The 11,033-nt window shown below is 69.0% G+C and overlaps 3 protein-coding genes across 3 annotated transcripts; 2 read left to right on the forward strand and 1 right to left on the reverse strand.

Moving 5' to 3' along the window:
- Positions 1 to 408: 408 nt before the first annotated feature.
- Positions 409 to 1,301, forward strand: CHLNCDRAFT_13804 (hypothetical protein; the record flags this gene model as incomplete). The annotated part of the gene is made up of 4 exons (XM_005844452.1): positions 409 to 654; positions 820 to 907; positions 1,049 to 1,126; positions 1,258 to 1,301. Coding segments are annotated over 4 exons (456 nt in total), but the record flags the coding sequence as incomplete, so codon positions are not given.
- Positions 1,302 to 2,630: 1,329 nt separating this feature from the next.
- CHLNCDRAFT_138890 (hypothetical protein) lies at positions 2,631 to 5,958 on the forward strand (the record flags this gene model as incomplete). The annotated part of the gene is made up of 6 exons (XM_005844453.1): positions 2,631 to 3,299; positions 3,660 to 3,848; positions 4,145 to 4,299; positions 4,468 to 4,662; positions 4,963 to 5,064; positions 5,295 to 5,958. The coding sequence occupies 6 exons, from the start codon at positions 2,631 to 2,633 to the stop codon at positions 5,956 to 5,958; spliced, it is 1,974 nt and encodes a 657-aa protein (XP_005844515.1).
- Positions 5,959 to 6,404: 446 nt separating this feature from the next.
- Positions 6,405 to 6,923, reverse strand: CHLNCDRAFT_14906 (hypothetical protein; the record flags this gene model as incomplete). The annotated part of the gene is made up of 2 exons (XM_005844544.1): positions 6,405 to 6,550; positions 6,713 to 6,923. Coding segments are annotated over 2 exons (357 nt in total), but the record flags the coding sequence as incomplete, so codon positions are not given.
- Between the last annotated feature and the right edge of the window lie 4,110 nt (positions 6,924 to 11,033).

Consider the following 11,033-nt stretch of genomic DNA (forward strand, 5'->3'; position numbering starts at 1 on the left):
TGGCAGGCGGCGGGGTGGGGTGGGGTGCCTGCATGGGTGCGCTGGCTGCTAGCTCGGGCCTTGGGCGTGGCGCGGGGTGGGGTGCTGCATCGCCTTTCTGGAGCGGGCGCGCTCGCGGCGACGTGCGACTGTCGCCAGCCTGCCGCTGCCGCCGTGCCAAACCAGTCCACGCTGCTGCCTGCCCTCTGCAGCTGGGGCACGACCACCGCCCTCGCGTTTGGCTTTGCCATCACAGGTGACCGCTGCATCCACTGCCCAGCCTGGGTGGGCGGGAGTGGAGGGATCACTGCCGCTCTTCCCTGCTGCCCAGGCAGCACACAGAAGGCCAGCGCTGCTTTCCTCTTGCCCTGCGTCGGAGGGAGGTACCTGCCACACCCTGTCACAGTGCCCCTGCCCCACACACGTGCAGTGCTGGCCTACGCCACCTCCCACCTCAGCGGCGGCCAGATGAACCCCGCTGTGTCGCTGGGCCTGGCGCTGAGCGGCACGCTGGGCCCGCTGCAGGCGGCCGCCAACATGCTGGCGCAGCTGGTGGGCGCCATCCTGGGCAGCTCCTTCCTCTATGCCACCGTGCCGCACGCCGCCGCCAGCACGCTCGGCAGCAACGCCATCGCCCGCGGCGTCAGCACGGGCAACGCCTTTGTCGGCGAGGCGGTGAGGGCGCTGCGCTGCGCTGGGGGGGTGAGGGATTGGTGGGGTGCCTGCTCGCCGCCATTGATGTGGCGCGCAGCAAGCTTGGCGCCCGCTGCTATTCCAAGGTGATCCAGGTGATCCACAAGGCATTGAAGGAATGCACGACTTCTTGCTTGCTTCCTCCAGGTGATGACGTTTGTGCTGGTCAGCGTAGTCCTGGAGACAGCGGCCAACCGCAAGAGCACTGCCAGGGCGCAGGCGCCGCTGGCCATCGGTGAGCCTTGCTCTCGTCTCCCTCAGGGAGACTTCCTTGCTTGCTTCCTTCCTTCCATGAGCCTCTGCCTTCTGTGAAACAGTCATTGGCTTCCTGTGCGCCTGGGACAGGGCCTGCATGCGCGCCCGCCGGCTGATGCAGCCTCCCTGCGGCCTGCCTGCCGCCTGCCCGCAGGCTTTGCCGTGTTCTGCGCCCACGCTGTCATGCTCCCAATCGACGGTGATTGATGGCTGGCTTGCCGCCGTGCCATGCTGTGCTGTGCTGTCAGTGGTGAGATGCCTTGCTCCCCATGGTGCCCGCTGGCGGCAGGCGCCACTGCCCTCCCGCGACGACCCTCCCTCGCCGTGCAGGCTGCTCCATCAACCCTGCCCGCTCCCTGGGTCCTGCCATCGTCAGCGGCACCTGGCCGGGATCCTTCTGGATCTTCATGTGGGCTGCCCATGCAACGCCAATCGTACCTGCCATCAGCACGCTTGGGGCATGCTTTTCTCGATGGCGGCATGCCGTGCGCGGGTGCTTGCGCTGCTCGCCCGCGCCAACCTCCCGCTGCCGTGCGTGCTGCCATGCCTGCATGCAGCGTGGGCCCCTTCACCGGCGCCCTGTTTGCGGTTCCCTTTCACCTCTTCTTCCGCAGCGACTGGGTTGGTACTGCTGCTGTACTGCCGCTGCAGTGGGGGGCTGCCAGGCCACCAGGCTGTTTCTGCCAGGGATGGGCGCAGCCTGCAGCCGGGCTGCATGAGCCCAGAGCCCCGGGCTGCTATGCACCCTCGCTTACCACCCTGCCGTGCCCTTCTGGCTTCCCTGCAGGACACCGTGAGGGAGACCCCGCACGACCCCGCGGTGGGCATGACCCCCAGCCCTCAGCCCAGCACCTCCAAGGAGCTCACTCCACAGGTGGGCGGCCTCTGCTTTCCATTCCACCAGGATGCCAGGTGGCAGACAGTAGAGCTGCCAACTGATCTGCATATACGCCTGGTGTCTGGGTGCAGGCCATCACCGGTGCCGACGGCCCGTCCACCCCACGTGTCGCCGCTGGCCTGCCCAGCCACAGGGCGGCTGCCAGCCAGCCTGCGGTGTGAGCCGCGCCGATAACGGCTGCCACGGCATCGCCAAGCAAACACATCCGACTGCTGGCGGGCGGCCTGCATCCTACTAATTCACCCATGTGACATTGGCAATTGTTTGTCAATTCAATTTTGAGGCACAACATAGTTGCGGTTTTGCCAGCGAGTTGCTCCCCCGCGCCCCTCTCTCTGGCTTGCTCTTGATCTGAAAGAGATGGCCAACCCAGCTGCCGGCCCCTGCTGCACACACTCAGTTCCGTCCCTGTCAGATGCTCCTTGCACTCTCTTCCTGGCACGCATGCTATGTGTAGTAGTTACTGCCCCCTCTCTCTCTAGATCTGGCAAGCGGCATGGGCGGGTTCACCTGCTGCCCGCCCACCCGCCCGTCTCTCCTGCTCAGCCACCAATTTGTCTTGGATCTGTCCAGCTTTGGTAAACGCAAATAACATCGGCAAAGTTAGTCAACAAATGATCCACATTGGAAAATGCTGAAATGGAGGCGGCGGCGCTGTGGGCGCTGCGGCCGCGGCGGGGTGTGCATCCAGGGCGGCAGAAGCAATACATGTGGTCGCTATTGCTTGATTGTCGCTGCTGGTCAGACAGATGGACTAGCGCCCTAGCGGCGGTGGTTAGGGCCCCCGAGTAGCAACACCGTGTCGATGAACCCGGCTGAAAAGCGGCCGCTGGTCGCCTCGCAGCACCCCCCTTCCGCGCGGCGCCACCTTCCGGGTGCCGCGGCAGCGGCGCTGGTGCTGCTGGTGGTGGGCGGGCTGGTCCTGGTCGCTCGCGACAGCGGCGGCTGGCAGCCGGCGGCGGCACTGCAGCGCGGCGGGGCCTGCCCTGTGCAGATGTGCCCTCCTTGCGCCGAGACCACCTCGGTCGAGCCGAAAGAGTGCATACCCCAAGCAGACGTGGAGGCAGCGGCAGCAGCAGCGGCAGCAGAGCAGTGCCCGCCCTGCGAGGAGCTTGAGTGCCCGCCGCCGCCCAAGTGCCCGGCAGCTGCACCCGGCCAGGAAGCGGGGCAGGATGCCCTGCAGGCGGCGGCAGCCCCAGCCCCAGCCCCGGCGGCGGCCGCGGCGGCGGGCCCAGCAGCCCGCAGCGGCCGCGGCGGCGGCGGGCAGCAGGCAGGAGCAGAGGCGCTGTGTGGGGGCCCCGGGGCCATCCCGCGTGTGGCAGATGCGCTGGCGGACAGCAGCCGGCGCATGGCAGAGGGCGTGAGGGAGTCGTTTGCCCGCTGGGACGACACGGGGTTCACCTTGGAAGATTTGCTGGACACAGCCGCGGCGCTGAGGATAGACGGCACGCACGACACCCAAGTGTGGGTGGAGGTAGGCGCAGCACTTGCGGCTGGAGCCGCCGCTGCCGCCGTTGCGGCTGCTGCTGCGGCGGCTGCTGCTGCTATTGCCTGTGCGCGCTGCCTGTGCGCGCCCTGCCGTGGCATGCCCTCGCGCCAGCAGTGTAGTCAGCAGTGTACGGGCGGGCACTCGGGCGATCACCAGCCAGAGCCCATCACCTCTCACCACGCTGCGGCTACACTCTCCCTGTCGCCCCTGCGCCCGCTGCCCCCCTGGCCTGCCTGTGGCCTGCCCCGCCTCCGCCGCGGCCTGCGCACCCTGACCTGCATCCCACGCCCCCCTTATCACACCGCACACCCTCCACGCCCCTGCCCTCCAACCTCCCCCCCGCAGGTCCGCAACAACACGCTGGTGCTGCCGCGCCGGTACGGCCTGCGCTGCACCTGGTACTGCAACGAGTGGCTGAAGCCGGCCCTTACGGTCTTTAACGCGCGCATGGCGGCGGGCAAGCTGCGCCTGCCGGAGGGGCTGGTCATGCTCTGGAATGTGTATGACTACTCCGCCTGCAGCAAAGACGTGCAGGTGGGTGGGTGGTGGTGGTGGTGGCGGTGTGTGTCGGCGGTGGTGGTGGTGGTGTGAGGAGGTGGTGGTGGCGGTGGTGGTGGCGGCGGCGGCGTTTATTGGCGGTGGACGGCTCGGCCTGCATTGCATGTGTGTGTGTGTGTGCGTGTGTGTGCGATTACCAGGCTGCTGTGCGGAACCACGCCTGGCCCACCGCCGGGGCGGGCTTCGGGTCTCGTCAGGGCACCCCCTGCCATCCGCGCCGCCGTCACCACCAACACCCGCCACCTACCACGCATGCGGCTGCCCACGCGCAGAGCGGGCACAGCGTGTGCTCCGCGCCGCTGCTGAGCGTCATCAGGCACCAGAACGACGACGATGTGATGGTTCCCAACTTCCACCTGAACAACAGGGCCCCCTACGAGCCCCACTCGGTGCCCTGGGACGAGAAGGCAGACCTGGCGTTCTTCAGGTGAGCCGGTGTGTAGCCAGGGTGTGGTTGGTGTGTGTGTGTGTGTGTGTGTGTGTGTGGTGTGGTGACCCACGCAGCCCGCCTCTGCTGCCTGCCCGCCAGCCAGCCTGCCTGGCGGCGTGCTGCTGGCTGCCCTCACCATACTTGCCGGCCACTGACGCGGCGCAGGGGCACGCCCTGGTGCAATGTGCACCCGCTCAACGGCACGCGCTTTGTGGAGGGCGGCAACTGCTCGCGGGAGCACCTCCCGCTCCTCACGCTGCGCCACCCGGACCTGCTGAACGCCACCATCAACTCAGACCATCACAGGGCCCAGGGCGTGTACGGCCCGCCCGCCACCCACTACGAGCACGCCTGGTACAAGTGAGAGTGTGTGTGAGAGTGAGGGTAGTGTGAGAGTGAGAGTTGGTGTGAGAGTGGGAGTGTGCGCGTGTGCCAGCGCTGCCGGCTCGCTGCTCCGCTGGCAGCTCTCGCCCCGAGGAGGGAGGCGCAGCCGGCTAGAGGGCAGCGCAGGTGCCGGCAGGCTCGGTCGTGGCGCCTGCCTGGCTCTGCCCCAGCTGCAGCAGGGGACTGGCTCGTTGCCCGGCGCGCCCGGCCTTCCTGCCTCCCCTGAAAGACTCCTGCCTACCCACACCATACCATCCCTTCCCTCCACCCATGCAGGTACCTTATCAACCTGGACGGCATCACCGCCTCCAGCCGCTTTGCCACGCTGCTGTCCATCAACAGCCTGGTGCTGAAGCAGGCCTCGCCCTACCAGCAGTGGTGAGGCAGCCGCGCGCGCCTGCCGGCGCCAGCCAGCCCGCCACGCTCGCGCCGAGCGCTGCGTGCCGCCGCATGGATACGTGCGGCGGGCTGGCGGCTATGCCACGTGCTGCCTGCTGCTGGCAGGCTGGCTGGCGGTCAACTGTGCCATCTGCGGCTGGTGCCCCCACTCCTCTGCAATGTGCGGGCCCTGATTGGTTCTTGATTCTCTTGTCCCGCCCATGCTGCAGGTACTACCGTGCCGTGAAGCCGTGCGTTCACTACCTGGAATTTTGGCGGGACAGCGAGACGGATGTGCTGGACCTGGTGCGCACGCTGCGCCAGCCAGCCAACCAAGCCGTGGCGCAGCGCCTGGCCGCAAACGCGCAGGCCTTTGCGGCCGCGCACCTTTCGGAGGAAGGGTACTGGCAGTACTGGCAATCAGTACTGGACAGATACGTCGAGCTGTACCGTGGCAGCAAGGATCCAGTTGCTGCCACCGCGGCGCGTGCCGCTGCCGAGCGGAAGGGCCGGCACGCGTCCAAGGCGGGGCAGGAGGCAGAGGAGCAATGCTACCAGCGAGGCGACGACAACTGCTGGATGGTGGGCAGGGATGCGGGACGGGACGCGGCCCAGGCATGGGATGACAAGCATGCGGCAAAAGGGGGCGATGCTGGCACCAAGCAGCAGCAGGGCCAGCAGCGGGCAGAGGAGGAGGAGGAGCCAGAGGGGGAACAGCAGGAGGAGCAGCAGGAGGGGGAGCAGCGGCAGCAGTTGGAGGAGGAGGAGCAGCAGCAGCCAAAGAAGAAGCAGAAGAAGGAAGGAGCAGAGAAGCGGGTAGCTGGGGGGAGCAAAGAAGAGGCTTTGTTGGCTAAGGAGGAGCAGCAGGAGGGCAGCGACAAAAATGAGCAGTAGGGCAGCTGCAGCTGAGCGTTGTGCACTGCCCCACACTGGATGTTCAATTGTCTGTGAAACAGCAACCACCTTTCTGGGTGGCAGCCAGTGTTTCATGATGGCAGGTTTACATGGCAAGCACAGAGGAGCAACAAAGGCTGGCAAGAGGCATACAACAATAATGCAACAATAATGCAACAACTGCAATCTCATGCAGACAACATACTCTCGCTAAGAGGGAAGGGTGCCGAGGACAGGCGGATAAACAGGAGTGACAGCAGATCTCCAAAAAGAATGCTCTTCACAACACGTTGCCGCGATGCTTTGCCTCGACTGCTCTTGGTGCACATACAGCAGTCACCGCCGGATCACACCTGCACGCATGCAGCATCGGTGTACGTCGCGTCAGCAGCAGGCCGGGCCGATGATAGCAGAGGTGTCACAGCCCCGGCCCCAGCCCGCCCACCCTCGTCAAAGGCCTGCTGGCCGCCTATGGCTTGCACCAGGCGCGCCTCCAGCACCGCCGGGCTGCTGTACGCGGGCAGGAAGAGCGTGTTGAAGCAGGTGGAGGCTCGGGGCAGGCGCTCGTCACCTTCCACCGCCACCAGCGAGACTGCAGGTATGGGCAGGTGCACCCGGCAGGAACGTTAGCAGGGAGGGTGAAGGTGGAGCGGGGCAGGCACCTGGCTACACACACACGTGCAGCGCTGCGGGGGACGACAGGTGGGCGCAGCAGCAGGCAGTGCGGCTGCCCATGTGCAGCAGCGGGCGGCACCTGTGAAGGGGTGCAGGGCGCCGTTGAAGCCTCGCAGCGCGGCAAAGCCGCCCGCCGGCAGCGCGCTGCTGCTGGTCACAAACGCCAGCAGCTGGCGGCGGCGCTCGGCGCCCCAGCCCGCCACCGCGGCCCACAGCCAGCCCAGCTGCGGCGTGCGCGCTGTGCAGTGCTCGTAGCGCGTGTGCTCCTGCCAGGCTGCCACGTCAACCTCAGTGAGGCCTGCCACCATGGCATTGAGCTCGGCATGGATCAGCCACCGCGGCAGCCCCTCTGCCACTGCGGCAGTCAGCACGCCGAGCAGGCCGGCCCCGAGCGCCCGCGCCTCGGCCGCCATGCTGTCCACCTGCTTGTACTGCGCCACGGCAGAAATGTACTGCTCCAGGTTGCCCGCTGTCACCAGCTGGGTGGAGCCGCCGGGGCACAGCTCCACCTGTGGGCAGCAGGCCAGGGGCAAGCCAGGGCAAACGGGTGCACGATGCATGGTTGTATGGTTGTCTCGCATCGGAGGCACCAGCGACAGGTTGGAGGGGAAGCAGCTGCAAAAGTGACAGACGTCCAGGGCGTGCCAAGCTAGCTCCAGCCTGGCGCCAGCTGGCACTCACCGCCCTGCCCAGCGCGTCATGCGTCTCAAAGTGCAGGCCCAGGTCGGCCACCGCCGGCCCCATGCCACGCAGCAGCTCCAGGTTGCGGTGCAGCAGCGGGTCGGCAGCCTGCAAGTCCGCCTGCGGCTGCGGCTGCTGCCCCAGCGCCAGGCGCCAGGTGGCGGCGCTGAGGTTGAAGCCGGGCAGGGTGCAGCCCTGCACAGAGCGCGCGGCAGGGCAGACAGCCCTGGGCAGATAGCCCTTCAGTCCTCCTTCCGTTGGCCAAAGCACAAGCACTTCAGGGGAGGCTAGGCACCGGCTGGCCAGCAGGCGGCAGCGCAGCCGCCGGCGAGCCCTGCCTGCAGGATGGCGAGCCCCAGCATGCAGCCCACGAGCTCAAACTTGCGCAGGTGGCTGCCGCCGCTGCGCCCCCCATCACCACCGCCGCGGCCGCCGCTGCCGTCGTCTTCGCACTGCACGCTGGCGTGCGGCGCGGGGCTGAAGGTTGCGCCGCCGTCGTGCGACTCAAAGAGGCCGGTGTGCGGGTCTGCCAGCTCTGCTGCCAGCAGGCGGAACCACTCCCGCCGCACGCCGTCGCCCGTGCCGTCCTCCTGCGCAGCAGAAGAGTGCGGCGCGGCCGGGTTTGGGAGCAGAATTGGCTCTCCCGGGCTGCCGGCAAGCCGTGCAAGGGCACCACAGTGCGGCAAACGGCGGTGGGATGGCAGCAGGAGGGGATGCTGAGTCACCCACCCACCCACCCCGCCCCACGGACCTCGTCAAATGCCACCCGTATGCCGTGCCAGAGCACGGCGCCAAAGCCGCGCCCGCCCTGCGCTGCCGGCGCCTCCTCCACAGCGCTGCACACGCGCTGCAGCACGCCAGATCGGCCGGTGGCCAGAGCCAACATGCCCTCGCGGCGGGGCGGCCACGCGCCCGCCACACTCTGCACCAGCAGCTGCTTGCAGGCCAGGCCGGTCGCCTGGGAAGACACAGGCATGCAGGCGGCGGCGCTGAGCAGCTTAGAGCGGCAGCAGGGCGGCAGTGGAGCCTGGCTCCAAGGATGCCTGGGGGTGGGGGCTCATCTGCAGCCAAGTAGCTGCAGGCAGCGGCGCGCTGTGCCCGCTGGCCTCCCCCGCCTCCCTCTCCTCACCTCCCGGTACTCGAGCACAAAGTGCCAGGAGGGCAGCTGCCCCTGTTCGTCTATGCAGCCAATGAGCTCGTCTATGGTGCCGCCAAAGGGCCGCAGGGCGGCCGCAATGGCCGGCTCCTCCTCCAGCGACAGCGGGTCGGCTGGCGGCGGCGGCCGCTGAGCTGGCGCCGCCGCCTCGCAAGACGCCGCCAGCGGGGTGCGCGGGTGCTCCACGCCTGCGGACAGGCCAGGGCGTGGTAGGAGGAGAAGAGGTGGCCCACGCGGCAGGCCAGGTGCTGGCGGTCGCGGGGCGGCACGCCGTGGCAGCGCGCGATGCAGGCCGCGTACTGCAGCAGCATCTGCGGTACATGCGGTACAAGACGGCGCGGGACCGACAGCTGGTGTCAGCCATGCGCACATGCAGCAACTCAAAAGGCTGCCTGGCATTGGGGTGGGACCCAGGCTGCCCAGCGCACGCTCATGCAGGGCATGCTCCTTTCTGTTCAGGCAGCATAGACACTTCAGCCAGCTGTGCACAACAGAGGCGGGCGTGCCTGGGCCGAGGTCCACATCAGCAGCAGCTTCGCCACATGCGGGCTGCCCGCCACCAGGCCCCTCAAGCCTTCTTGTGCGCCGCCGCCTCCACCCATGCCGGCGCCTCCGCCATCCGCGCTCCCCTCCTCGTCTGCGGCGCCGCTGGCAGCCGCCCGGCGCAGCAGCTCGAACAGGTACGCGGGCCGGCGGCCCTGGCTGGCTGCCTCGGCGGTACTGGCATTGTACAGCAGGTTGGAGCAACCCTGCACCGCCACCTGCACACGAGGGCAGGACCAGGCGGTCACCCGTCAGGCGCTGGTGGAAAGGAGGGCCAGCCCGTGCTGCTGGCAGCAGCCCAGCGGGCCAGGGTGGGCAGGAGGCGGGCGGGCACAGCACGGTCGCAGCAGCCGGACCCCAGCTGGCAGCCTTTTTAGACGCGTCACCTCTAGCATCGCATCCACTGCGGGCAGGCCCAGGGCCTGGTGCGGGGCCTCGCTGTGCGGCAGGTCGAAAAAGGCGGGGCAGGCGCTGAGGGCGCTGAGCTGGCGCGCATCCAGCAGGGGCAGCAGCTGCCAGACGGATACCACGGTACTGTCGCCGTCGCCACCCGCGCTGCCGGCCAGCAGCAGCGTGCCCAGAACCTGGGAGGCCTGCAGGGGTGCACGGAGAGAGTGTGTGCGTGGCGTGGCAGGCACACCGGGCAGAGCTGAACTGAGCGCTCTGCGTGGCGTGCCCATGCTGGACGGAAGAGCAAGTTGCAAGGCGCCGGCTGCATTCGGGCAAGCCAGCCACACGCAGCAGCAGCCTGCCCAGCGGAAGGCAGCTCACCAGCTCCGCAGACGCCACGGCGGCGCCCCTGCCCAGCAGGTGCAGCACGCAGCGGGGGTGCGGCGCCCGGCCGGCGGCCGCCGCGGCCAGCGGCGTGCGCCCGGCCGCGTCTGGCGCATCGAGGGCGGCCCCGGCATCCAGCAGCAGGTCGCAGCAGGCCAGCGAGCCGCCCTGGGCGGCGGCATGCAGCGCGGTGCTGCCGTCCTTGGCCGCCAGGCGCACGTCGGCGCCCGCCGCCACCAGCAGCTCCACGCAGCGCAGGAAGGCTGGGGCGCGGGCGTGGCATGCCGCGCCCAGCGCCGCCGCCCGCGTGACGGCGGCGACCAGCGGCGAGCACAGCCGCGCATCCTCCACAGCGTTCGCCTGCAGCAAGCAGGGGTTTGCGGGGGGAAAAATGCAGGCGGGGTTGGGCGCGCCTGCATCGCTCTGCCAAGTTGCGGCGGCAGCAGTGCCGCCAGGCACAGAGAGGTGGCCCTCAGGCGAAGCCAGCCAGCCCGCAGGAAAGCAGCTCGTAGCCAGCCAGTTGCCCAGGCAGGCAGGCAGGCAGGCAGCAGCCCACGTCTGCTCCCGCCCGGATGAGCAGGTCCAGGGTGGCGGGGCTGCCGCTGACGGCGGCCAGGAACAGCGCGGTCCTGCTGGCGTCGTTGCGCGCCTCGAGCGCCGCGCCGGCGCGCAGCAGCACCGCGGCGGCGGCCGCGCCGTCGCCGGTGGCTGCCAGCATCAGAGGGGTGAAGCCTTGGGCGGTGGGGTCGTCCACCGCCCCCACCCCCGCCGATAAGAGCATGTGCAGGCAGTCGGGCTGGTTCAGGGCGGCCGCCAGGTGGCACGGCAGGCCGGCTGCGCGGCGGCGGCGGCGGCGACGGCGGCGACGGCGGCACAGGGCAGAGCAGTCAGCACTTAGCATGGATAGCATGGATGCAGAGACGGCGCGGCGGTGCCAGCACGGCATCCATGGCAGCAGCAGGGCTGGCTCGGCGGCGGCCGCGGGCTAACGTGGCCCAGGATGGTTGTTGCGTACCGCCCCGGCGCCTCACCGCTGTGCCACAGGATGGTGGCTGCCTGGCAGTTGGCTGCCCCCACCACGCCACCATCCAGCAGGAACGACAGCTCTCCCTGCAGCCGCTCCTCCTCCGTCTTGCCCCACCGCTTGCCGTAGCACCGCCGCAGCCGCGCCGCCACCTGGCCCGGCGTCGCCGGCTGCAGCGACGCCGGCGGCGGCCCCCGCACGGGCGGCTGCTGGGCGCCGGAA

The sequence above is a fragment of the Chlorella variabilis genome, assembly GCF_000147415.1.
Source record: "Chlorella variabilis unplaced genomic scaffold CHLNCscaffold_22, whole genome shotgun sequence".
NCBI lineage: Eukaryota > Viridiplantae > Chlorophyta > Trebouxiophyceae > Chlorellales > Chlorellaceae > Chlorella > Chlorella variabilis.